The following is a 27,629-nucleotide window of genomic DNA, read 5'->3' on the forward strand; positions in this document are numbered from 1 at the left end:
CAAGTTCATTAGGCTTCGAAAGACTGAATTAACTTCAATATTTCAGGTAAGAGAAAAACCCCAAGGCAACCAGCCTGATTTAAAAGGATGCTGCTGAGTTTCACAAACATTAGACTAAGTTTGATTCTGAATCCCACGGTAAGTACCTTAGCACATCAATTTTATGCTGTGACAGAAGGATTCTTTTTTTCACCATCGTGTTGTCTCCAGGCCAAATAAAGGGACAGCACAAGGCACACGTCCCTTTTTGGTAATCTGTTTGGACAAGTAGTATCTGATTACAGCTCAAAGTTTTTAAGACATCTTTTTATTTTGACGAGACAGGAAGCTTTCCAGCATCACCTGATTCTTTGGTTCAGGCATATACTGTCAAGCCTTATTATCTCACAGCCAATACAGCAGCAGCAGGGTAAAACTTACTGCCAAGAACACATACATGTCCCAGGAGCACGCTCAGGACAGGGAATTGGAGATGGGGGTGAGGTCTCGTCTATGTTTTCCAGTCACTTGTTAGGATATATCGAAGTGGCTGCTCAGCAGATCCAGCACAACCCTGCAGGCCCTGCACGGGGCCCTTGCGCAGGCAGTTACTGCTGCCTGCCTCAGCACAGGCCTGGCCATTCCTCTGCGTCCCACCACACCGCTCACTGTGTTACCTACGCAGCTCCCTCTGCCAGCCAGCACAAAGGCAAGAAATCTCCTGCCACTACACAGTCCAGCATTGCGGAAACCGGCAGTCACATTGCTCACCCAGACCCAGGTTCTCCTGGGCAGAGGCAACAGGACTTCTGACCACACTAGTTCTTAGATGAAGAGAGGAGAGGGAAGCGGTGCCCCCTTGCCTTCTGGCACTGCGGAGGCATGGCAGGCAGTGGCAGCTGAGACCACCCCGCTGCAGTGCCTCCCAGGAAGCCAAGCACCGTCTCCTGGGAAGAGAAACAACCCCTGCTGTCCATGCTGAAAGTACATGGCGACTGATATCCTAATTGACAAGTAAACACAAGGGACAAAACAACAAAAAAATCAATGACTACTTGTACAAACCCACAGCATGTGCCTTTGGTCAATCAGCAACTGTTGCTTGCCCACCTTCCTCTTAATATAAACAAGGGTGACTAAATCAGGAATTGCCACTTCAGAGTTGAATTAATGTCAGCAAAGAGATGTGAGGCAGGGATTAGCACTGGACAAAGCAGAGAACCCACTACTTGTTGCACAAACACAGATTTCTCATCCAAACACAATCTTTTTACAGGTGCTACCAGGTCAAAGAAAAGCAGATCCTAGTAGTTTGGTGAGGGGAAGTGCTCATCCAAAATGAGGATGTTCACAGGACACCACAGCTCCCTAATATCACAGAGTATCAAAGCAGGCAGCCCAAGGAGTGGGAGAAATCGGTACTGTCATCTCTCACTTTTGAAGTCATTTGATGCTGAATGCTGCTTATCACCCATTGCTCTGTGAGCTGTGGTCTTGTGTAGACCTCTTTCCTCCTCAGCTACCCCCAACAAATCTTTTCTTGGTCCCTTTCATTTCTGCCTTCATCACCCTCCTCCACCTTACCTAGGTGGTCTGCACCACTTCTCTTATCACCCATAGTTCAGCAACTTTGTAATCAGAGTCCCTGTTCCCAGCCTCCTCCTCACATCACTGTGATGGACCTTACCATCTCCGTTCAACAACCACAGCCAGTACGTTTCCCTACCAAAGTCATCTATCAACTCTTTGCTTTTCAGTTTCATTACCCTTCTCCAATATATTTAGAAGTAACTGTCAACCACTTTCCTTACAACAATGCAACTTGTTTCCGTAGTGGTTCCCAAACACACTCTCTTCTTTTTCAGGGATGGGCACAACTATCATGCTGTCCATGCCTGCTCTACTTACTTAAGTAGTTAGTGCCCACAGACTGAGACTGCAGCCTCACTGAGCCAGACACTGCATCCTTGGATAGGAGACTCTCCTCCTGCCAAAGAGGTCCCCAATCTAAATTGCCAAGTGACAAAAAATGGTGGAAAGTAAATAGGAATAATTTTTTTTCCCCTTACAAACTGGGGAGCAAGGGGCAGATTAATGAAGCCAGCTGTTGGATTGTTTTATCTGGTAAAGCAAAACCATGTAATTTCCAGTATTTTTCCCACTTTTATATCCTCTTTCAGATGCAGTGATTTGAGAGATTATATCAGAGATGGGTCGGTGCCCTGCAGCTAGAACGTCTTTCCCTCAAAGGCCTCCAGGTTGAAAGCTGTATCCAAGAATCTTCTGAGCGACACCAGATGTGTGTTCTTGTTGCCTGTGGCAGCTGCAGCAGCAGGCTCTCGGCCCACGTACCTTTGTGACAAAAAGAATTGGGCAGACAAATGAGGTGAGAAGAGAGACTATTTTGACACAAACAAGCATGAGAACATGTTGGTAAATGCATTCAAGTCAGCTTGGCAGATTTGGACATTTAATCATCAATCTTTCTTAAATAAAAATCAATCTAAGGTGCACCATCAGTTATAGCTTCTGGTCAGCTTCCGCCTCTTTTCCTCCTCCCATCAATATTAAACTGCGCTTTCTCCCCCATCCCTCCCAGGGCAGCCAGCTCATAATTAGGTAACTTGCTTTTGGCGATAAAGACTCGTATTCCTCCGACAGCTGCATGGGCAGATCTGAGAGTCAATCATCTAAAACAAATGCAAAGGTACCTGGACTGAGCTCTTAAAACATCTGTTTCCTCCAGATTTTGAGTGAAATTCTTACAAAAGACAATCTTAGATGACAAGAGAGAAAAATCCAGGAGAGCCAAGTGCTGCGTTAAGTGGCAATAAATACAGAGCTAGTTGCTACTGATTTTCTTTTAGAGGTACTAGGAGGAGCAAGATAGGCATGATGTCTTTGAGAAATTGTCATCTAGACTTTTCCCTCCTTCACCTAAGAACCCAAACTGATTTGTAAAAATTCTGACTTACCCATGAATAACATCCTCACACCAAAAACAAATTTAAAAGCAAAAAAAAACACCCCCAAACCCATCTAAATTCTAAAGTAAAAAAAAAAGCCCAGGACCAGGAGATAGAGCAATTGCTTAAAGTCTTATACCATATAGGTCGAGTGTGGTTCACAATAGTGCGGAAACGAGGTTTGACATAATCATAATATCCACTGTTTTTGTGTTCCTCCTGACACCAAACTAGATCAGCACTTGGATACTTCTCAAGTTCTTCTTTCAGCAAGTCAAAGGGGAATGGTGAGATCTGGAAAGAGAGAGCAATAACTGGCAAAGCTTTCTCTTACATGGTGTTAGCCCATGATAAGAAAGCTTTTTACCTATCAGGTGTTACAACCAACTATTGTATTTAACTATTTAGTACCTAATATCATTGAACTATTTAGCACCCAATATAATTGCCATATGTTCTTTAAAGTGATTTGTATTTCTTTAATTGATTTCATGCTGTCAGAAGCAAATACACACTTATTTTATAGTTGCATCAGTATGAACAGAAGTAGGTCATAGTCCAGATCTCCTGCATCCCAACAGCTTTTCTAGTGAGGCAGCTGTGACAACACAAGTCCTTAGTTAGGAAATGGCAATATAGCTGCAAAGAGTACTATTTGCAACACGCAAACCTAGCAGATTGGATATACATATTTAAGGTGCTATCATATTGTAACCTTCACTTTGTTACCTTGTTCTGGAAAAGTCATCAACCTTTCTGTATCTCATTGTCCACTATACTACTGATGTGTTCCTTCTCCACAAGGCCACGAAGGATTAGATAATGTCTTGTAAGACTCACAGTGCTATAAAAATGCTATCACCATCCTTTCTGACAAGTGACATCTATTTAAAAGCATAGGAACCCCTTGCTGAAAGTCTCCCCAAGGTCCCTGTCTTCTGAGGATCAGGGAGCTCACCTGCTCAAGTCTGGTTATAGCTACTTGTTTCTCCAGGTCTTGATTCTTTCTCTCCTTCACAAGATCATAGTATACTTTTCCTGTGCAGAAAATCACTCGCTTGACCTCATGTGGTGCATGAGCTGCCAGCCCATTCTCAGGGATCACACGTTGGAAAGTGGTACCTAGATTAGAGCAAAAATTAGAAAAGTGCCCTCAGTGGAACTGACACTGTAATAAAGCAGCCCAAGAAACAGCAGCTTGCAATGGTCACGGGGTTCTGCTGCCTCCCTATTCCTATTTTCAGACTGGTAATTCTGCTAAAGTGACTTTCAGCAGTTTAGTTTCAAGAAGCTAAAAGACTGTCAATAATCCACTCTTCCACACTTAATAGAGAGAAACATATTAACAGTGGATTCTTCTTTAGCTTTGTGTTGTGCATTACACCTTTAATTTTAGATTCATTAGATAGCTCACCTTTGCTTCCAGGGTTTTTTTTTTAGAGAATTACCTGGAATATTATTTCTTCTTTCCAAGATGACTTCAACCATGTAACATTAATACAGGTTTAGAAAATTTTATAACATTCTTACATAAAAGCATAGCACATATTCATAATGCAACTAAATCTGGCAACTGCAGAACTATTTACACAAGCACACACATTACTGCCATATATTTATGCAATTTAAAGCTCTGTTTGAGAGCTAAAATGGCATTAGCTAAAGGAAGAATTAGCGTAGTACTGAGCCATATGTGTAAGCGATAAGATACAAATTCAGACACAAATCCTCACTGCTAGATATCTTTTCCCCTGTGATATCATCTCCCAGGAGAACAATTTGCTTGGGATACATGAAACTGGAAGAGGGACTTGATGGTCTAAAAGATCCTTTTCTTTGCTCTTTTAGATGATTGATTAGAACTACTCCCATATTAACCAACTGCAAGGTAGCAGACAGCACATGACCTCCCAGTCTGAATCAGCACACCCACTTACCAGGAGAATAAGCTCCTGTTTGAATCATTTATCTTTGGGGGGGGTGAAAAGCAGCAGCACAAACATATGAAAAAGGAACTGATTTATGTCAGAATTAGCCTGTCTCCCTGAACAGCAGAATTTATCATTAAAAAAGACTGAATCTGCACTTCACTGGGTCAGCTGGAGTCAGTCTTCCTCTCCTTCTCAGCTTTCCATTAAAAACAGAGCAAAAAGCATTAGCTAAGAGTCAGCAATACTTTACTACTTGCTGTCCTCTTCAGCAGGAAAATGAAAGTATGTCAGAATTCAATGTTAATTAGGAGCTTGGCCACTACTGAGGGTTAGCCTGAAGTAGAGAGGGCTCCCAAGACAAAGAGACAAATCACAATCCCTACAGAATTTCTAATCTGACTCACTCTACAAAGCTTTTAATCAGTAATCAAAACCAGCAAATGCTTTTGCTTGAGAAGCAAACTGTACTCTCCTACAAAAAGGAGACAATGCAATATTTAAGCATGTTTATATACTGGAACTTGCTTTTAAAAAAAAGAGCACTTACTCTTTTCTGACAGCAGTCAGGACACCCACTAGAACTGGAGCCAGACCATCACACCTGTGCACATCTCACTCTGAACAATCGCTTTACCACTACATTTCACTGCATTTCCTCACACCACTCGAACACATTTTAACCAGTGCGTGGCAAGACAAATGACTCCAGTTTTCGGTGTGACCTCTGCAGTCGCCACACGTCTCTTGGTGCTGATGGCATGCCAGCAACAGCTAGGGCGGTAGCCTACAGCTCTGAACCAACTGAGCTCACTTTAGATCACTAGTGTGACATGGTGGCCCCAGAACTTGGTATTGCAAGAAGAAACAGCCCCCTCATTCTTCCAAATGGGCACAGTATGATTACACCCTGCCCCTCACATCGGGGGGCGGGGGGGGAGCAGGACAAAGAACAACTCAATATTTTTATGAAGTGAGAAAGAGCAGAGGGACCCATTATATTTTTTATATATTATTATTATGTATGTGTACAATTTATGTTTAATATTTTTATTTACTATAAATAACACACATAATTTATATTTATTTATTTTTATTATTAGACATATTTATTATTATTTCCCTTCCAACAGCCTACTGAGGGGAACATCCCTGCAGAGAGGGGAATGTACTTTCCACTGCCTTTAAGATTAATGGTTGGTTACATGATAAGCCTGTTACAATTAAGAATGCACACTTGAAAGCAGATTTTTCAGCAAAAATCCATGCTAGATCTCACACAGCTCCACAGAGATTACAGCAAAGGAAAAGGCAAAAAAAATTTCCAGAGCAGATTCTCTTCACATCTGAGATGTGACTGTATAGCTAATTATTTGTCCATAATGCTTTGAGATGACCTACCAGACACCATTTCATCAAAACTGGATTTAGCTTCTGGATGCCTCAGCAGTGACTTAGGTGTCAAAATAATCAGCTGTAAGACAGAAATTTTTCCAACACTCATGAGCTGTTTTATCTACAGTATTATTACGTGCAACTTTTGTAACACTGTTCATGCAAAACACACAAGCCTTATATGCCACACATCAAATTAATGTGAATAGCAAACCCAGTAAATTCTTTTTTCCTGTTGTGAAAGCCTAGGAAGCTTCAAAAATTATTCAAAGATTTGGGTAGTCTACTCCCTTTAAAGGTTCTCAAAAATGATTGCTTATGCCTCTTTTTGAGAACAAATTCAAATCACAGGCTATGAACCAGTAGAACATCCAACAGATGTATCTTGGGTTTTTGAAGTTCCAGCAATTAGACATACAGATTACAGTTATGCAACCTGTTAGCTACGTAATGTCTTGACAAGCTCATCTGAAGGTCTACACAGCCAGGATGAAGTAAAGCTGAAAATCAAGTTTTAGAATCATAGTAAGTCAGAGCCGAGTTTCACCCCATCAAATCAGCGACTTCAACCTGCGTTCAGTTAAGGTTTTTCATCAGTTCTTGTTCTACTCAGTCTTATGTCATACGCAAAGACCCCTTTTTGTGTGAGAGTTAATATACTTCGAATAACCAAGTCCATTACAGGAACTTTACCGGTTTTCTGAATGGCAGCAAGATCTGTCTTCTGAGGACGTGGAAGTAATTGGCTGGAGTTGAGCAATTCACCACAATCCAGTTGCATTCATACAGCTGGGAAACTTCAAACTGCTCACTGAACTCCTGAGAGAGACATTAAAGGCATTAAAAAAAAGTCTAAAAAGAGCAGGAAAAAAAGGCTTGAAAGCTATCCTTCTATTTCTGACTCTTGGCAACTTCCTTCCTCAAAAAACTTAATTAGCAGATCTCTGCTGAGATTATATTATTAGCTAGGGAAGCATCCCTACAAATCATTCTCCTCTTTTTCTACTTCTTCTTAAAAATGTATGCAAATAAATGCAAAAAGCTTCCATTAATTTCAGCAAGCTGGGAAGTTCAGGAAGGAAGGGTGGGGGGGACTAGGACTTCACTAGGTGGAAGTACAAAATAGGACCCCTTTGAAAGATTCTTAAAACAGTAATTAATTTTTTTAGTAGATACTTAACACTTTCTCTCCCATTTTTTGGTGGGTGTCCTGTCCCCTTATAAGACTTTAACACATAAAATCATGTTTCATAATTACGTATTTTACAAACATGGGAGGGGTACATATATATTAGGTAAGCACATATATAGGTGTATAGGTACAATAATCTCATTATAGATTGGTATGGCATCTACTACAATTTCCTGGTCCACTGAATTGGACTCCTACCTTCTACAACAAAATTTATAACTTGCTTATTATGTACAATTGGCAGTGCTTAAATGTAGTCAGTCAAACTGGTCTTTAGTTTGCCAGTAGACTAACAAAAATCGCTTTTAGATGAGGAGGAACATGGCTCTGGAACCATCACTGCCCCACAGGCAACAAACTCAGGGCCAAAACTGAAACGCCCATTTTATTTTGCCTCTTTTTTTTTTTTTTTTTTTTTTTTTTTTTTTTAAATTGGTGGGCTTTTCAACTGATGTATAGCATCATTTCTTAGGAAATCTGCAGTGGGGAAGTGTATGCCCAGTATCCTGTAGAGGTATATACTTTATCTGTAAAAATGAATGTCCAACGCATGAAGGTCTTAGCTGAATCAAATTTAGAAGTTGCTTATTTTCGTGCTCCCAGCAGTACAATGTAGCTCCACTGCAAAAAGCCAGGAGTAGTCTCACTTGGCCTCCTTTCAAAATTAGCTAGAGACACCTATTTGCAGTACACACAGCAATATAAACAAGCAGAATCACTGGCCCTGAGGAACAGCCATAAAAAGATCATGCTGCCAGAGATTAATTGTATATGACCTCAGCTTTGCAATGAAACAGCGCAGACAGTACTTCCATTACTTTTACCGGGATCAAGTTAATGTTACACCTAGTCTTGAAGCTAAACCTTAACCTACTATACCTAGCTAAAACCCACTATACCTAGCTAAAAGGATGCTGCTTGCAAAAAAAATACCTCTGGGATGTGAAGAGCAAAAAAAGGACGTGGCCTTTGACAAATCTACTTACTGGATAAGCATCAGAATCATCATTGCTCATCTGCAGAAACCTCTCAGGCCTGGCTGATGAATGCTCCGGACCCTGGTAAAGGTATCATTTAAAACAACGTTAAAAAGCCAGATCAGCAGTTAGACAACAGTCTAGGTCACTCCCTGCATAAGTACCTCCTGTTACCCTGGCAGCTCTGACCAGCCTGCCCACCTGCCCCCCCCAGGCAAAGGCATCAATGTCAACAGCAGTGAGACGAGAGGACACACCGAAGGACTGGAAATCTTTTGTCATCCACAAACCATTTGCACAGGAGAAGATTAAGTTTCACACGGATTTCCAATGCTTTTACCAGCTGCAAGTAATTTCTAGCCTTAGTATAGCTGCACGATGAAGACCAGTGAAAGGGCAGCAGGTCCACGTGGGCACAAGAATGACCTTGCTAATGCAGGGCAAAAAGGAGCAGAAAGAATGTCAGGAAGAGAAACACTGCGTTCCTCAGCATACTGCAGTGACTCACACTTCTTTGGGCTAAACCGCACTTGCATGCTGATCAGGAGCAAACGCAAAGTTAACTGCCGACTCTCGCTGCTATATTAGCGACAAAAGGAGACTCAGGATCTCCCTCCTACCATTGTACATGAGTCAGTACAGGACAAATTAGCCTAGGTGAATGCTTCAGCTAAAATGGATCAAAATACACGTACAAACTGTACCTACCAACTAGCCTATAATTAATTTCTGCCCCCTCAGAAGGTATTTCACATTCTGTCAAAGTACTGAGCACTCACATCTGCTATCTCGCTACCAGTAGCCAAGGTGGTTTCTTTTACTGCACAAACACTGTTAGATCCATTTTACACTAGCAAAACATGCATGCTGGTCACAGACAATATCAGGAATGAGGAGTGTAACAGAACCTGTTATCTTCCCTCTCATGTCCTTGTTTATAAAGGATAAAAGAAAGCTGTGAGGAGTATGAGAATGCAGTGTGGGTTTGCACTTATTGGTAATGCTGGCAGCCTTTGCTTGTTCAAATGACAGTTACCATTAGGTAAGACTTTCATTTTAGAGACAGTTGCAAAGAATTTTAACCTGAAAACATAAACTATTACACCTCCCGAATGTCTCCATGCATCCTAAGCTAATGATGTTCACAAAGAACTTTTTTCTTTATATGGCCGTCTCTCATCATAACTTCCTCTGTTGAAACCTTAAGAAATAATCTCAAAAATCACTCATTATTTTGACAGCTAGTAGTCCACCTTGATTCAACACATCATCCTCCCTGATTCTAATTGCAGGATTCCAGAGTCCAGAGGAGGGCCACAAAGATGATCGGGGGCTGGAGCACCTCCCCTATGGAGACAGGCTGAGGGAGCTGGGGTGGTTCAGCCTGGAGAAGAGAAGGCTCCGGGGAGACCTTAGGGCAGCCTGCCAGTACCTAAAGGGGCCTGCAGGAAAGCTGGGGAGGGACTTTTTGCAAGGGCAGGTAGTGATAGGACAAGGGGGAACAGCTTTAAACTGCAAGAGGGTAAGTTTAGATTAGATATTAGGAAGAAATTCTTCCCAGTGAGGGCGGTGAGGCGCTGGCCCAGGCTGCCCAGAGCAGCTGGGGGTGCCCCATCCCTGGCAGTGCTCAAGGCCAGGCTGGACGGGGCTTTGGGCAACCTGGGCTGGTGGAAGGTGTCCCTGCCCGTGGCAGGGGGCTTGGAGCCAGGTGATCTTTAAGGTCCCTTCCAACCCAAACCGTTCTGTGATTCACTCTACTCCATGGACTAAGGGAATCCCAAGGAAAAAACACCCCACTGGCAACAAAGGAGTAACGCAAACAGCCAAGAATTATGCCTTTCAAAAATTACTCTTTTGAAGTCCGTCTCCACTTTTGAGGTGCCAGATGATCTAGTCATAGATGGTAAGGGCTCGAGAACAAGAAGCAAAGACATGCACACAGTAAGAGTCCAATATCGCAGTACCTCTGCTGTATATAGCTATTTGCCGTGAATCAAATCCTACACCAAGTACCTACACATGCACAAACACAGTGCTTCCCGAGCACACTGAGCTCAGTATGCTGGAAACAGAGATGTTACCAGCAAATAGTTGGAGAAGAGACATATGAGGCTTCCCTAACACACATGACACTGCCCCAGCAACCACCTCATCTGCAGCCTCAAGGTTCACATCTATCTTTGATTTCTCTGCTGACACCACCAGTCAGATTGCCAGCAAGTGCTGTGTGGGATGGGCTAGGGTTTATTTCTACTGTGACCACCTATCCAGTGAGAGCTATACTGAATCCATTAGCTACTTTCAGATGAGCCCCCAAGGAGCCATTAGGCAGCAGAGTCTTTCAATCTCAGCCAACTTGCCTGTGAATGCATGACCCAGAGGTGAAAGGATCCATATCCCATTACGAATCCTTCCCCAAATCATTCTGTCCCCAACACTGTACTTATAGAGAGAATAACACTCCTGTAATGGAAAGCTCCTCTGGGAGGATAACTGATTTCAACAGCCTGGTGGGATTCCTAAATATTCCAAAACCACCTGACACTAGTAGCAAAATAAGCATGTTTGAGAAGATCTGGACAAATCTTAGCTGCCAAGTTGCTAAGAGAAAAGGAAGATCAATTTTAAGTAGCAGAGAACCAGCTCCCTTCAGCTGAGTGTTTCCCTGCAGAGAACCACACCTCCCGCTGAGGGCACATTCAGGCTGTCCCTCAGAATTAATTTTAAAAAAAAATTAATTTATCAAAACGTTTGTGAACAGCATCACACCCTCTGTTCTTCACACACACCTGAGTATGGAAAGCCATTCATAAGCTATGAATACACCCTGGTATATCAGGACAGGATTATAATTGAAGGGAAATTAACTAAATTTTTTTTGTGAGAATGGAAACGACGTCATTTGTAGTGAAAGGGTCTAGAGCATTTATACAGATGGAGAATGACACTGTGGCACATACTATGCTTTTCTTAATAGAAAGCTCGAAACGTACACACATCAATTCATAATGTTAATGCATTTGAAAAGGGGAAAATTAACCTAGCCTGACACGATGTTCATGTAACCTTTACAAATAATTTAAAAGACTTGAAGAACGATTCTACTGCTGATATGAACTTCATATTACATTACATACAGAGCGTGCCCATGCCCTTTCCCTCTAAGACACTGTCTACTTCCTCCTACTAACCACCAAAGAAAAGAGAGTCAACAGCTAGTGGACACATTTTCCTTTTCAGAAAGAGGGAAATTTCTTACTATATCAAAATTATCCAACATCAGTGATTTCTGAAGACCTTTTAAAGTTGCTTCATACCATTTCATTGCAAGAGAATTTAGAGCAGATTTTACACAGACTTACTTCATGCAAAATAAAGCCAAGCAAGTACTGCTAGGCTTTAATGATTTATTTCTTACTGCACACTAAGAATCTGGCTTTCGAGGGAAAGCACTGAAGCAGTCCAACATGCCAAACAGGGCCTTCCTGCTCCTGGCTTCATATCACCACTGGATCCCCGAGACACTTTTGGCTTTTACAGCCACAGAGAAAGGCACGGTGGCCAGCATTTCCCCCCAGCACGGCTGCCAGCAGCCCTCACCATTCCTTCCATGCCGTGTGGCAAGAGCAGGACGATCCCGTTGTGACGAACCCACTTGGCCTGGCCAGAGCTGATGAACTGGTCTATGATGCACTGGGCTGTGTTGTGGAAGTCGCCAAACTGGGCCTCCCAGCACACCAGAGCATTGGGACTTGCCATAGCGAAGCCAAGTTCAAAACCTGAGAACCAGACAAGTAGGAGAATTAGTAAAGAGATTTGCCGAGAATTCTGTTCATTTCTCACTAAAAAACAATAATAAATTAAAACAAAACCAAAATGAGAGCATGAACTGGATTTTTGTAGCCCTGTTATAAACCATGCAGTTTACAGTAGTACTGTCTCCATGAGAAGGATTAGCAAGTAACATTTTTCCAATCCTGACTCCAAACCTTCAAATTTTTCCTCAAACATTTAAATATCAGAGGATTTTTTAAATGAACAACTACAACCCCTCCCTTGGCTCAGACTTTTGTGTGACATTTTCCTGAGAGCTCACTGAGGTAGGTGCCATCTTTTCCTGTGAAAAAAATCCACATTTTTGTGGAAAAAAATGTGGGATAAAAAAGCACATTATTAGTTCAAGAAGCTACTTGTTAATTTTATTATTTGCACAGCCCTGCACAATAATCTTTTTTTTTTTTTTTAATGTTCTCATATGCAGGCACTGAACAAAATTATTGGTGACATCAATCTTTAGTCTACAGGCAGGTCCGTAGTCTTTGGATCTTCAGAAAAGCTTGAACAAAATAGGTGCATGGGAGACATATCTGGGATTTGGGCAAATCCTTTCTTCGGCAGGGTCAAGGACCCTTAAGGTCTCTGTCTTGGTGGCAAAGAGGAGACCAGAAGTGCTCTTCGCTCTTTGTGGGGAGGACATCACTACTTCAGCTAACGAAAACAGAAAGACATAACCTTCTCCCTCTCTGTGTCAAAGATTTCAGGTGGCTTACACTGGCCAGTAATTGCAGAAATTTCCCTAAACTTGTGCTGCTTGAACTGTAAATTCACCAGCTGCACATGGAGCAGAAGGGCTGCCCGCTCCCCCTGCTCAGCCACGTCAGGTTAACGCAGCAGGACCAACGGCTGACAGCAGCTCCGGTGTTCTGCACGGGGCTGGCCAGGCAGCTTCTGGTCAGCTCTTAAAACTTGTCAAGGCCCAAACATAACTGCAGGCTCTCACCAGGCTCCATACTTACCTCTTTAAAGGCAGAAACTAACCACTGCTCTCACTGGGAGACCTGCTGCAGTACGAGAAAGCCCCAGCTCTGCAGCAGGACCTGGGGCAGTGATCGGCCGAGCGAAAGGAAACCTAAACTGCAATGTAAGCCAGGTAATTGATTCTTAGGAGCTCTGGAAAGGCAAAAGACAGGAAACGACAAGGGTGTTTGTATGTGCGAGACAGCCTCAGCTGCCTAGCTTTTAAAAGAACACATGCAGAATTTTGTGTCAAGTCAGGACATGAAAACCTAGCTATGTGCAAAGTACCTGTCTCAGTTTAATGACCACGCTTAAATTTAAGGTATTTTTCTATACCATCTTTCATACTAAACACCTAAAAGTATCTAATAATATAAAAATATATATTTAATTCTTTGCTCATATTTTCCTTTGACACTGATATAGCTGAGCCTGGAGTGCTGAGTGAATACCTGTACTCATACTCTACACCTATGGTTTGGAATGATTAAACCCCAAAAAGTTAAATCTCTCAGTAAAAAACAGTGTTATGCAGCACTGCTCTGGATGTAGAGGCTCTGACTGAGGGAAAACTGGTTCCATACACATAAAGAATAAATATTCGATGGATAAGTACGTTTTGTGTTAAAGTTTTTAAGGTCTGCACAGAATATAAAGATTTGCTTTCAAATACAGAACTGCAACATGGATAGACTCTCACTGAAGGTTACCCCAGCAAAGCAACTAACTTTGCTGCTGTAAAATTTTATTTAAAAAACTGTGATAATGAGTTGTAACTCTTTTCTTGAGTAATTGCAAGACTAAAAAACCTCAGTGAATTAACAAACTGACCTGGATTTCTTGTCTCTTTCCAGCTTCTTTATTTTAAGATCTGCACATATAACCCAAGTTGCAAAGTCCCATCCTGCTACCATTGACCTGCACTGCACTCAGCTTCATATTTTCACTACGTGCCAGTCACTGTAATTTCCATTTTTGCCTGGTTTCCTTACTGTGGCAAGGTAGCTGCTCAAACTCTGTTCTACAATATAGGCTTCACAGCAAAAATGAGCGCAGCTTCTGGTAAAAAAATATCTGTACTGCTCAATTTGTCCCACTGGCCTGCAGCCTCCCCCTACCTCCGAACAGTCACAAGAGATGTGTGCTTTTAATTAAGAAATGCACTCAAGACTGGCATTTGGGATGCAGAGAGAAGTCCTTTTGTATCTGAGAGGATGGTACACTGATCTAGATACTATGCATTAATTTGGGTTTGCAGACATTCTCTGGAGTACAGGACAAAAAAAAATAAATAAAATCAATCTGTAAAACCTCATGTTTGTGGGTAACATTTCGTAGAGTGAAAGGTGTCTATGAGCCCAAATACAACCCTAAGTCAGGCACCTAATATGCCTCCTAAATACTGTATATCAGTAAAATCCAATACTGCTTTGTGACCAGCAGCATATAGTAAACTACAGTAAACTGTTGTGAAGCCATGATAAAACCCAAAGTCATTGGAACTACAGTTTCTGACTCAGATCGAACTCACTATAAAACTCTTCCAATTAGACAAGTTTCAGGAACTTAAAAAACCCTCAGGCTTCCTGGAAAAGACAAACTTAGCACCTTGACATTCTCCACACAAAGAACGCTCCTGCTACGGGGTCACCAGCAAGTGACAGCTGACATCTCACACATACTTATCATCTGTGATTTATACCCTGGTGACTAAGGGCTGCAGTCCCTCTAGGAGAGCCTCCCTTTAGGTGAATGAGAACTACTTAAAGAGAACTAGAATACCAAAAACCTGTGTAAGCGATAATAGAAAAATACCTAAAATACCTTTAAGATGGCCTGGCATTCCAGGCATCAAAAAAAAATTAATAATATAGTATGAGATAGAAGAGAACAATATGTGGCACGTACAGCATATGAGTTACTTTAATGTTATCAGTGCAAAGTAATTGACTTCGCTATGGAGGAAGATTTCAGGATCAAGTCAAACCTATCCAAACCTTCTTTGCCCTTTTTTGGTTTTGTTCAACTTTTACTTTATGTTCTTTAGCAGACAGATACTCAGAGCTGTAAGCTGAGATCGAGGTCTTCATGTGCTGGATACCACAAACACACACAAGTAGCTCCTTCCCTGAAAGTTTTACTGTCAAACTTGGGGGAGGGAGGGAGAAAAAGAGTTAAGGACAAGCATTTCCACCTTATAAAATTGAGAACTAACGAATATACAGTTACAGAAAGTTTAAACTAACTTCAAGGAAAACCTCAACACCTCAACAAAACCTAGTGAGACTAGCAATGTATCAGATAAGTCCCTCTATAACATGAACTACAAGAACACCCTTCCAACACTTGACATGAAGCTTTGACATAGGTCATCTATGCATGAAACTGAAATTGCTTTAGCTTAACTCAATGGCTACAGCTAAATTGGGACTACAGGATTTCTTTCTTCTGCTCCAGGAGCAGGCTTTTCTGTCAATGTCAGTATACAAACATTCCCGGAAGGTTAGTGGAGGAACAAGTGCAGGACAAATTAACAGCATGAATAAAAAAGCAACAAGAGCTTCAAGTGAAATTGTTTACTCACAGAGAAAACAGTTCTACACATTGATTTTTATAGCGTATCCTCACAGTCTACTCCCCGGTTATCCCAATCCAGCTTCTCGTTTACCATCTCCATGGCAAGAAATCTTGGAGTCACCTGGCTTCTGGATGGCTGACTGAACAGTCCACCCATAACCCCAGCAGATGCTCACGTTCTCACCTAAAGGCAACTAAGCAGTCAGAGGCCAAAAGGGGACCAGTAAGTCAGCCAGAGAGCCTTTCACCTGTGAGTCACCATGACAGCGCGTTACCAAAGAGGATGGGCTTTGCTGACCATTCCTTTGGCCCGACTGCCTGAATGGCCCGTCTTTCGGAATGTATTTTAAACCTCTGTCATCCTTATTTGTGTGAATCTATTGTTTTTAATGCAATGCAAACAGTGGAAAAATTTATACGACTCCTTCAATGCATGTTCCCAAAGGTATCTGAAAAATAGATTTCCCTAGACAGGCTTGAATCCCATTCTAATTTTACACAAGCATTAAGAGACCATTTCTACTGATTGGGTGACATGGTTGAGAAAATATGCAATATGTTCAAGACTTATTTGCACATATGCTGCTCTCTGTAAGGATGGGCTAATCTAGCTTTTACAGAAGAACAAACTGAAGTCTTGGCTGCTTGGAGTTAGCCATAATCACACAGTGCTTTTCAAAGAGTATGGAGCTCTGTGCATATTTAAAACTTGCTCAGAGCACACATGTAATTCTGTTTCATATATCAAAATCACCCCTAAAACTCAGACAGAAAAAAAGTGTGTCCATATCTCATTTTGTATCTCGTTGCCCACTTGTCTAATAATCTTCACAAGGTGACAATGTCCCAGGTGAAGCCGCATTGAAAGGTGTGATCCTAACACTGATGCCTCTTGCAAGCTTTCTGACAGCCATAAAAATATCTGGGAAAATATATCCAAATGTAATCTGTACATTCCGATTAATGTTTGAAATCAATTTTGCCAAGACCATTTCATGGAACATATGTCTGTGTTATACCAGAACTCATTTTCCACCAGGCAAATGACAATGAGAGTTCTTAACATCAAAGCTATTCCACCAGCAATTATAGCAATTGTCAGGGAGTCTGTCAAGAGTTACTACTCCTACTTGCATGCAGAGAAAACAGTTTAAAGAACAAGATCTGAACAAAATTTAAAGCTAAACTAAAAAAAAGAATAAAACATTGGTGGAAAGACACCTAGACATATGAAAGGTGAACAACCCAGGAGAGGGTGAGGTGCTTCTCCTGAAAGGGACTTGTGGGCCATCAGACGAGTCAAGGTCAGGGAAGGTGACCCAGGCTAGAAAGACTCCACAGTTCTAGAGACAGAACATGAACTGCAGGGGAGCAGGTTCCTAACGCAGCCCCTCATGAGTAAAGGGTTAAAAAAACTGCAGCAGAGACCTTGCAAACTTTTGTTTGTGTCTGCAGAGACAAGAGCTGAACATTTCTTCAGAATGCTGTGCAAACATTGTGAGTTTAAAGTTTAACTCTTACACAGCTAGAAACAGAAAGAAACAGAGAACGAGGTTTAAGCTGTGAGGAAATCCAGTGCCAAGACAACTAGGCTGCAAGATGTGGCTTTCAAAGAACGACCGGTAAAGAACCCGCACACCCGAAGGGTGGCAGGGCACCAGCTCCCAAACACCCGACAGCTGCTCAGGGCTCAGAGCACACCAGGGCACAGGGGACCAGTGTCTGGTAAACGGCCAAACTGAGGGGAGAAAAGAAATAAAAATACACAGCACTTGACTAAGGTTGCAAAACTAATGTTTTAATTGCTGAAGTTCATTAAGGTCCCTAGATGACAGGCATAGCAGAAATGCTTGTTTCTATTAGTCCAGTTCCTGCTGTGCTCCCTTACTGTTCTTCTGTCACTCTGGCACAGAAAAAGGTGTTGTCAAGCAAAGTGGCAGCTTACACAGCATATTACGCTGTGTTTTTCCCCACAGCACTTTTCATGATTGTCGTAAGAACTGTAGTTTTTCAATTAATGTAAGTAAGGCTATAGCTTAATTCAATATGATTTCAAAGTGACTTCAGGCATGAATGTTAACTAATAGTTACAGAGGGCTTATGAGTGCAGGGATTTAATGTCAGAAAGAGGAAATTTACAAAGACTGTTTTGTGCTATGTTTAACAGAAAATCTAAGCACAGGGACTCTGAGGGACATGCACCCAAACACAAACCAGGAGAAAGTGAAGTTAATACCCATCTGGTGGCTGATTCTATTAAACAGAAAGACCGATGCCTTCTTAGAGCTCCACGCAGATGCCACTGAAAACCAGGTCCTTGGTTACCACAGTCTGTCCTATTTCCTAAGACAATTTCTGACAAGGTAATTGTATTTGCTACTCCTAACTTTAAAAATATGCTGTTCTGAATGAGTAGTAATACTACATATTTCATCCTAAGAGTGTATTGCAAAACAAGTTTAAATTGGTACCTGTCCTCTTCCCTTCATCTTTTACTTTAACCATGACCTCCCCCCTTGAAAAAGCTGCACTCCAGGCCTCATCATTCGGGAATTTGCTGAATTACGCCCTTGTTCCAAGTCTATCTTGCCTGGATGTTCCCTGGAAGTTCCCAGTATAGGATGCTGCAGCCCAAGACCTCTCAAAGACAGTACTGAACCTGACCTGCGTGGAGGTCGCATCTCCTGGATAGAGAATCAACACTACACAAGTCATTCTGAGAGTGGTAAACAACAACAGGAGATCTTTTGAAGTATTTAAAAAATGCTGAAGAGGTTATGTGGAGTGCCTGTAAGTTACTTATGCTTTTCTCCTCTACCTCAATCAGCAAATAAACTCAAACTGTTTTGCTTAAATGACTTTACACAGTCATCACTTGTACTCCCAGACATTCAGTTTCGGTAAATGGGAAAATTTATAGCGAGATGAGTAGATGCACAACTAAACGGTAATAGTCTGGATATAGCTAAAACCAGTAGGCATAGGATGTCAAACAAAACTATCAGAGGTTGTTAAATACTTTGATTTAATGCCCCAGTACACACACTCCACAGCTTCCTGTACACAAAACACGAGCAACTGTTTGAACCACAAGTTAACAAGACTGCCTTTGTTTTATTTCTACATGAAATCAATCTCATCAGAGTATCATTTTAATGGAGCAGTTACACCCCAGGCGTTCCTAACCAGCTCAACAATAACTTGGTGCAAAGCTCACAGCTCTGAACAGATGCCAGCTCTTGGCTTGTGTACCTGCCAAGGAAATAATCTGTTTAATCATGCTGGGCTGTTCAATCCATTTTTATTTAGCTCTAATTTACAGAAACTAAAGGAATTCCCAAAATGCTTCTGAGGTGTTGCATGTTAACACAGTCATAAATTAAATTCTTAACACCTTTTTTTTTTCCTTTATATCCTCTCACAACCCTCCCAGCTCTTCCCCCTGACCTCCCAATACTTTAGGGCACTAATCCCAAACTGTTCCTTGTAACAGGCTTATATAGCAGAAATAGCAGTTAGAGAAAATCAAGTGTTGGGGGGGGGGGGTGGAGGGCTGCCACTCCTGAAGGATCAACTCTTTGAACTGCAAGTGTTCACTTATTCTTCCACGTAGTACAGACATCCAGTGATGTTACCAGCTGAACAGGTAACAATTCTAACAGCTCCTCTTTGACTGAGATGCTTAACTAGAAGATGTTCCCACACTGCTGCTTATCCCAACACTGTCTCTCTATGGATACAATACACAAGAGTAAACATGTTGGAGAAGGTTCATACGTAAAAGTTAGCAAGGGAGAGGAAACAATTATAGAATCACTTCCAACACAGAAACATGCAGTTTCAGTACAAAAAAATAATATAATAATCACTTAAAACAGGCTCAAGTTAAGAACCCCCAGACCAAACTCTATGAAACAACAGGAAATTGAGAAAAAAACCCTAACAATAATATTATCTGAAATAAAATTCTTGCTTTTTGTCTACGACAATTATTTCTCTTATGTTTATATACTTCTCCTCTTTTACTCTCCTATTTACATGTTACTGTACCAGCTTATAGAGATACAAACTTTTGTTTGCATCAATTCTGCCACAGAGCTAACAAAAATAGCTAAAACCCCTCAGCTCTTCAGCCCATGCTCCAACTATAGTTTTATACCGCTTTAATTTTATTAGCGCTAGGTAATATGTAGCATATGTAAAAATGACTGTGATCAAATATTTCTGTAACTTTGACAGCAGCTATCAATTACCACATTTATCTACTGCAATGTTTCATTTTTTCCCTTCACACTAGCTCTGAAATGGATATGAAACAAGATTTCATTATTTATCCATAGAATCAATAACACTTCTGATAAATTATTAGATGCATTTGGTTTGTGCTCCACATTCCTCTTGCCACCCTCAACATGTCAGAGTGAGGTTATCCATTCTCTGCAACTGAAGGTAAAATGTCTGTCCGGTACCAAAAATATAATTCACTATGATTAATGTTATCACTAACAAGAATTTGTTTTCTTGAAACAGCACGCTCAGAATAGCAGTTCAGATAAGGCTAGCATGGATTTTTATATCTGTATTACCAACTGCCCCTGATTTTCTTGACAGTTTCTCCCCTTTTGAGAAAGCATTAAGTGTATCTTCCAGCATTGCCAAGATCAACCACAACAGCTGGATACTTTCAACCGAATCCCAAAATTGTAAAATGTGGGGACGCTTGTTTAAGAGATGCCAGAACCTGAGAGGGAGAGCTTTGATATCTGAATCTTATACAACCGTTTTACAGCTTTTTTCCATTTCCTTTCTTGCTGAGCTCTGCTTCTTGTGTAGCTGTATTATTCTCTGAAATTCATCTTCTGTCATTACTACATAATTTCCTGTTGAACACTAATGAGACCAATGCTAGCATATTCTGTGACTTTTCCACCAAAAGCTACTTAAGTCTCCCAGTTTGTAGTTTTGAAGTACAAGCAGGTTCTGAGCAGCCTAAACAAACCAGTGTACCATTTGAAGAGTGCAGAAAGCTTTGCATTGCAAAAGCACACTGAAACCTGCAAATCCATATGCCTGATACCACAAGCAACACATTCAAAAACTAAAGAAAACAAAAAGAAACAATGCAAACATACACGCAGTTGAAGTTTTCCCCTCTAATTTTTAATTTATTCTAAAATGTTAAAACTAAAATATACATTAAAAGCGAAACCCATCATAGCACACTGTAGGAAAAAAACAAGGGTTTGGCTTAAAGTTTATATGTGACAATGATTTTTCAAAAACCATTCAAAGTAAGAATAAGGGACAAATCTGACAATGAACAGGGTAAATTAATTGAATCTCTTGAGAAAACGACTTTTTTCAGAGGGTGTGGGGGGATCGGTTTAGGCATTTTGATTGGATTTTAGGCCCCTGTTCTGCAATTCCTGGATCCCCTCTTAATACAAAAATGTTATGAATGTGATAAAGTCAAAATACAAAAAAGGCAGAGTGTTTATTATTAAAGGCCACTAGCAGAAGGAGATGTTTTTTGTTTGTTTTGAGGCTTGGCAAACTCAAGTAACCAAGTAAAACTTGGCAGCCAGAAAGCTTAACCACGTTAAAGCAAAATCTGAAAAAACCCCAACAAAACTATCAGCAGTCATCATTTCCAACATCTCGCTTGAGACCTATTAAAACACAAGCAGAGCTGTCAGACAGCTACTCCGAGCCATACCTAGGACACCGTATTCGGAAAGGGAGCTGTTGCACACGGTATAGGGGGCCTGCTGCTCCCAGAGGTGGTTCATGGGAACACACGTTCTCTTGTCGACTTCTTGATCATGAAGCACATGATGACGATGGCTGCGAAGGGTTGTGGAAAGAAATTCATTAGCTAAGATTAACTTTGGGCTTTAACAGAGCTATTTTCAAAGACAAACCATCAAAGCTACATTCTCTAGAGGGCATGCAAGCAGCACAGTTGTCTTTGCTTTACAAAATACCCTGCTTCGGCTGAAACCTAGAGATACAATCACATGTCTAAATACAATTGCTGCACTATAAGGACTTTCACTGACTACCCAGGCTTGTCCTCAAGCACTCAGAGAAACTGAAGACACCTCATCGCTAGTAGAACTGGGTGGGGGGAGGAGGTTGTTGCAATGAAATAGACTGATTACAGTAAAAAAAAAAAAAACAACCAAACACAGAAGAACAAAACCGCTATTAAAAATATTTCACACTGCCTCCCTAGCAAATTCTGTTATTCTCTTCCTTAAAACAACTGTTGTTTGCCTTTTATGCAAAAACTTAATCTAATTCTAATCTCAGCATCAAGACTTGAAGCAGTGGTATCATCTTTGCTGCTGTTTCCACTCACATGCACCATTTACAGCTCTCTAGAACACCATTAATCAGCACCAGAATGGGGCACCGAGGAACACCACCAAAACAGAGATGACTGGAGTAATTACTGTCATCCATTAACTCTCTGAGCAGACTGAGTGAATCACACCACCAAGTCCAGCTTTACAACTGCTAACAGAAGGACAGTTATTACACTGCTCACAACTACTGTGTGTTGTACAGCTGCCAACACTGAACTAATGACGGAATCTTTTTGTGCTTCCCTTCGCTATACTGAACGCTAGCAAAAGAGCTCTGAAATTTATTTAGAAGTCAACAATGTAAGGCCAGGAAGAGACTGAATCTTTGGAGAACACCACAGGGAGGGAAGCTGGTAGGAACGGGAGAGTACACACACCAGACAGCTGTTAGGCAGAAATAATTTTTGCCACTGTCATTTTATTTCTGTCATTCATCCAAAGATAGAAGGCCTAGATAGGCGATAAGCCTCGAGCACAAATTTTTGTTCTTCCGCAGCAGAAGATGATTACAATGAGCATAGATAGACAGCCAGAAATGCAGTTGTACAAGTCAGATATTGCTGTTGCGTGATTGTCAGGTTTACCGACATCAAACCAGTACAGAATCAAGTCTCTCTCCCCTTTTCCTTCCCTTCTCCAGTACGTCTCCAAGATGAGAAAGGGCCCAGCGCTTCTATCTGTAGTTTTTATCTAGCTTCTGTCTATTGATAACGTTGAGTACTGAAACAGGAGGAAAGGCAACCATCGTATTGAATACTGACAGAAAGTACTATTTTCTAGACAGCACTTCTGAAGCTCCAAAACAGTGAAAGCACTCCAGTCATGTTGCTTTCATTATGGCAATGCAGTATCTTAAGTTCTTCCCAAATTCTAGCTGATACTCCCTCTTCAATTAGTCCCAGAGATTGGGGGGAGAAGAAGGATCTCCTCAGTACAGGGAGAGGATAACATGACATACACTTCCTAGGTGTTTGCAATGTGTTTTTTCCAATAAAAATGCACCAACATTTGCAAATGTCTTCAGCTGTTCGGGAAGTTGCTCACCTTTATTACAAACGAAAAAAACTCAACCACAGCCAAAAAAAGAGTGGCCTTACTGACAACTGCAGTATCTCATCTCTCAGATGTGCTTGTACTGCAAGTTAACTTTTCTACCTGTTCCTCTGATGAAATGAGCCTGAATGCAATAGGCTGTCTTACACATTTCTACAGCGTTCTCTTTTGTTTAACAGAGTAGTTGCATATTCTCTGACTTCCTCAGGTCATTTTTTTAATCTCACCCTTTATTGTCCAACTGCCCTATCACATTCATAACAAAAATTCATAATCACTCTACAGGCTAGTGTTTTGTAGCTCCCACTACGCATCAGGCAAACTCAAAACTCAGTGGTAAAGCAGAACCAGGTTGCTATAAATCTAACATCTGCAGTACCAGCTTCAGTCCTGAACTTCACAAAATTTATTTGAATGCCTTTTTACTCCTTTTAGAAAAGACTGAATAATAAAATCCAGATGGCACAGGAACCCTGAGCTAGTCTTCACCAGTCTAAACAGCTTTTTATTTCAACATATGCTTTTCATCTTTTTCCCTATATTGCTGTGAGCATAACAATTATTTTTATCTTGAAAGTCAAGAAATTCTGGGCAATAGTTTTGGAAAATCCTCTTCCACCAGTGAGGGAACTTGGAATACAGAGAACCAGTATTCTATAGACAAGTCTATAGGTGTGCGCTAGACATAACTAAGCATTCACCTGAAATAGGTGGGTAGGTTGCTAAACAACGAACATGTGCGTTCCTCTCCCAGGAGATGCTCACCACTTTACAAGACTACAGTACTGAAATCAAAGAGGATGAAAAATGGGGGTGGGGGTGCAGGGCGGGAATCTCCTGATCTTCAGCTTTATCTTCAGGTCTTGTCCAAATGATTTTGTTAAACTGCCATTAGAATAGGAGCAAAAAGAAGAAAATCCCCAAAGACTGGATGCCAAAGGAAGCTCAGCACAGAAACAAAGCACTGTACCACAGAAGACAGGCACCAAGATTTCTCTCTCTTTCTGCAAGCATTCACAATGAAGCACAGTGCAGCTGCTAGTTCATTCACCCCCAGCAATGGGCTTCGCATCAAAGGCTTCAATTAAATACATCATTAACATTTTACTCCGCAGAGAATCAGGTAAGAACTGTATATATTTTAAGAAGCGATCAGACTCTGTGTTTGTTCATGCTCCACAGTCATTAAAAAAGTCCTGGTACCAAAGACCTTATTTCATTTTAAAATGCCTTTCCAACTGGCAATGTGTTTGTTCACAGAATACCCGAGTTCCAAGCAGCCACCGTGGGAATGGTATTTAAAAGACTTCAGAATCTGCAGCAGCACATATCCTTTTACTTCTCACAATGAGATGGACTGCAGCTGAATTTTTACTTAAAAAGCAGGAAAAAAATTAATTTCTGCTTTTCAGCAAGAGAAGGAAGAAAGTATTTAAGAACATTTGTTCTCCCTTAAATACAAATCTTTAAAATGCTGTTTACAGAGACACAGGAGACTTGATTATTCTTGATTGCCAGAATCTATAACGTTCAGATTGATGCTGAATAGTCTCAGCTTCCCCTTTCCCACAGAAGATCATATTATTTAAAAAATGCCAAGGTGTTTCTTTAAGAATGGGACAGCATTTAACAGTCAACTCAATACTCACCTAAAAGTACCCCTCTCCACATCCTGTCCACTTAGTCGGACGTGGATCCCTTCTTTCAGAAACGAGCCAAAAGCCATGTATTCTGCTAAGGCCCAGTCAACAACCCTGTTCTTGGTCATTTCCAAGCGGGCTCTCAAAATCCGAGAGAGGCCTACATTGCAATAAAGACCACAAGTCAATGGACCTACTTCAGAGATATTTTATACTCACATTACATTCACCATTCCCCTTCCCCACTGGCTAAGTTAAACACAGATCTTAAAAAGGTCTGCAAACTGTTCTTCCAGAACTGAACTACTAGCAAAGTAAAATAACTTGTCTCCCAGGCAAAGGGTTGCATAGTGTTCATACCTTGTTTGACAAGAAGAAAATAAGTTTGGTTGTGTCAGAAACTACTGAGAACAATCAAAAAGACTCATGGTGAAATACTTCTTCCCAAAGATTTATTTTCACATCTCTAACACCAAGTACTGTTTCATGAAAGACTGAAAACATCAGCTATCAGGTTTGTGACTTTTTCTTCTCCCTTTTTCTCTCTCATTCTTTCTTGGCATTTGTCTTATTGGACTTCTGGAGATGTTACAAAGTGAAACAGGCTGGATTAATCAATACTATGAGTATCATATAAATAGGAAATCATAGCAGCTGCCAACAGATTTTCAATTGGTAACCAATAGGTTTTTCTGCTGTTTTGGGGTTTTTCGGTTGGTTGGTTGAGTGGGTTTTTTTACAGTGAAGATTGTATAATTTGGTAACCCAAAACACAAGTTACAACACTGTGACTTTTAAAGGGAAGTCTTCCAGCTCTGAGGCTATAAGCCTAGTGTATTCAGTGTCACTTGACAACATCTTATTTTCTCATTTGCACTGATTTTTTGGTAAGCTGTCCTATTTTTTACATTCCCATATTTCCCTTTGTAACTTTCTCCATTTTTACAAAAATCTCCCCGTTTTCATTTGACATATAACGTCATTGAAATTGTTGAATTTTAAGTAAAGAAAAAATCTTGAAAATTTTCTCTTTAGAATATACTAAACTTTTCACAAAATCTTCCAACTGTTTGTTGAAAGACTGCAATTCATCAGCTGTTTCATTCCAGTGGAAGGACAAAACAAGTCAAAAGCGCTCTTGCCCCTTCTAATTCTCCCAAAATTTTCTCTCTCATGGCCTTTTACACTGCATAAAACAATCCAGCAGATAGGATTTGCTTTGAACCATAAATCTATCTTATATGCTGGCAAGTGTTACTGTCAATGGTTAATTAAGTTACTAAACACAGAACATCTTACCATTTTAATCACAGAATCATAGAGGCATTTAGGTTGGAAAAGACTTTTGAGATCATTAGAATGTTTGATATTAAATTTTATTGGCTGACGATAATTTCAAATTTATCAGTGTCACAACAAAGTGCATAAATACGTAGGAGAATTTTAAAGTTGATCGATCGATTGTATCTGCTCAACAAGCCTCCAATTGAAAACTGGGAATGCCCTACCATCATTACGTGTAACAGTGTTTAATTGTCCCAAAGGAACACAAACACGCGGAACATCTACAGCAGACACACTTCGTTCCTTGATGGATCACTCTGGAGAAGAAGGACTAGCTAGAGATTTTACATAGGAAAAAAAAGCTGCTTCTCCTGATTTGAAGTACCTTCCCTACAAGCCAACAAAAGAAAAAAAGATCCCTAAACAAAGTGTCTCCATGTTTCCCCATGGAATGAACATTCTATTGCTCCCTGTAGAGCTGTAGACTTCAGCCTGACGAGAAAGTAAAAGAACTAACTCCGAACTCTGAGACAGCTTCAGGGCTCCCCAGTAAGACAGACACATTTAACTGCTTACTGTAATAGATGCCGAATACTAAATTGAATCTCTTCAGACCAAAAACTAAGACTTTTTGAGAAAACACTAGATTTGTGCTATCATCAATGCTAAACGGTAAGTTGAAAAAAAAAACTGTCTGAATTTGCCCACACAGAGTTCATTCAGCTGTACTAAAGTTAGGCTCACAGTATATCAGCAACATTGCCAGGTCTGAAAAGAACAAGCTATATTCCTGAACAGAAAGTTATCAAACCACAAGAAAAGTATCTTCAGTGGACTTCAAATTACCACTGGTTTTAGCATTAAAAACCCCCATTAATAGTGCTTCCTGTGATGGGTGACTTACTTCCCCGTAAGTCCCACAAACATGCTGCATAGAGGCAGCATTTTCCACAAGGACATGAAGAATGAAAGGAGGTATTAACGTTACAAAGAGGCTTTTAACACCCTCAGATGAAAATCTGTTTTAACGAGGTAGGGAACGGAAGCGACATGATACTGAAAGAATATTATGCTGAGCACAAGTAGCAGGACCTCAACTGTCACATTCTCCTTGCCCATAGGGTGGAAGAGTTAAAAGTCCCAAGCATTTTCCTCTTTGGGAAATGGCCCAACAGCAACTCATGAGCACAAATACAAAGTCTGAACAAGAAACATAGCCACTAGGAGAAACAAAGACTCCAGCTGACCTGCATGTATTTTGAAGTCTTTGACTGGCACTGAACTAGCTACATTGCCAATGTGAGTCAGCAGGTCTTCTGAAATGCCAGTTGGAGGACAAGACATGCTCTTGGGTTCTCCATCCACATTAAAGAATCCTGGAAGTAAAAGATTTGGTGAGATGTTCAAGGACTGATTAAGATATACCTACAATTTATTTAAAACCTCATAGCTCTTAAAAGACATTCTAAGCAG

At 40.9% G+C, this 27,629-nt stretch overlaps 1 protein-coding gene across 3 annotated transcripts in view; it reads right to left on the bottom strand.

The window, feature by feature from the left end:
* Positions 1–2,074: 2,074 nt before the first annotated feature.
* Positions 2,075–27,629, bottom strand: part of OGDHL (oxoglutarate dehydrogenase L) — a 53,700-nt gene continuing 28,145 nt past the window's right edge. For all 3 annotated transcript variants that reach the window (XM_055793573.1, XM_055793574.1, XM_005236746.3), the window contains exons 14-23: positions 27,404–27,532; positions 24,882–25,032; positions 21,528–21,655; positions 12,038–12,216; positions 8,447–8,518; positions 6,962–7,087; positions 6,275–6,347; positions 3,904–4,067; positions 3,085–3,239; positions 2,075–2,331 (exon numbers count right to left, since the gene is read on the bottom strand). In XM_055793573.1, the coding sequence (XP_055649548.1) occupies positions 2,208–2,331; positions 3,085–3,239; positions 3,904–4,067; positions 6,275–6,347; positions 6,962–7,087; positions 8,447–8,518; positions 12,038–12,216; positions 21,528–21,655; positions 24,882–25,032; positions 27,404–27,532 (1,301 nt within the window). In that variant the 3' untranslated portion in view covers positions 2,075–2,207. The remainder of the gene's footprint in view (positions 2,332–3,084; positions 3,240–3,903; positions 4,068–6,274; positions 6,348–6,961; positions 7,088–8,446; positions 8,519–12,037; positions 12,217–21,527; positions 21,656–24,881; positions 25,033–27,403; positions 27,533–27,629) is intronic.

Source organism: Falco peregrinus, chromosome 1 (assembly GCF_023634155.1).
Source record: "Falco peregrinus isolate bFalPer1 chromosome 1, bFalPer1.pri, whole genome shotgun sequence".
Classification (NCBI taxonomy): domain Eukaryota; kingdom Metazoa; phylum Chordata; class Aves; order Falconiformes; family Falconidae; genus Falco; species Falco peregrinus.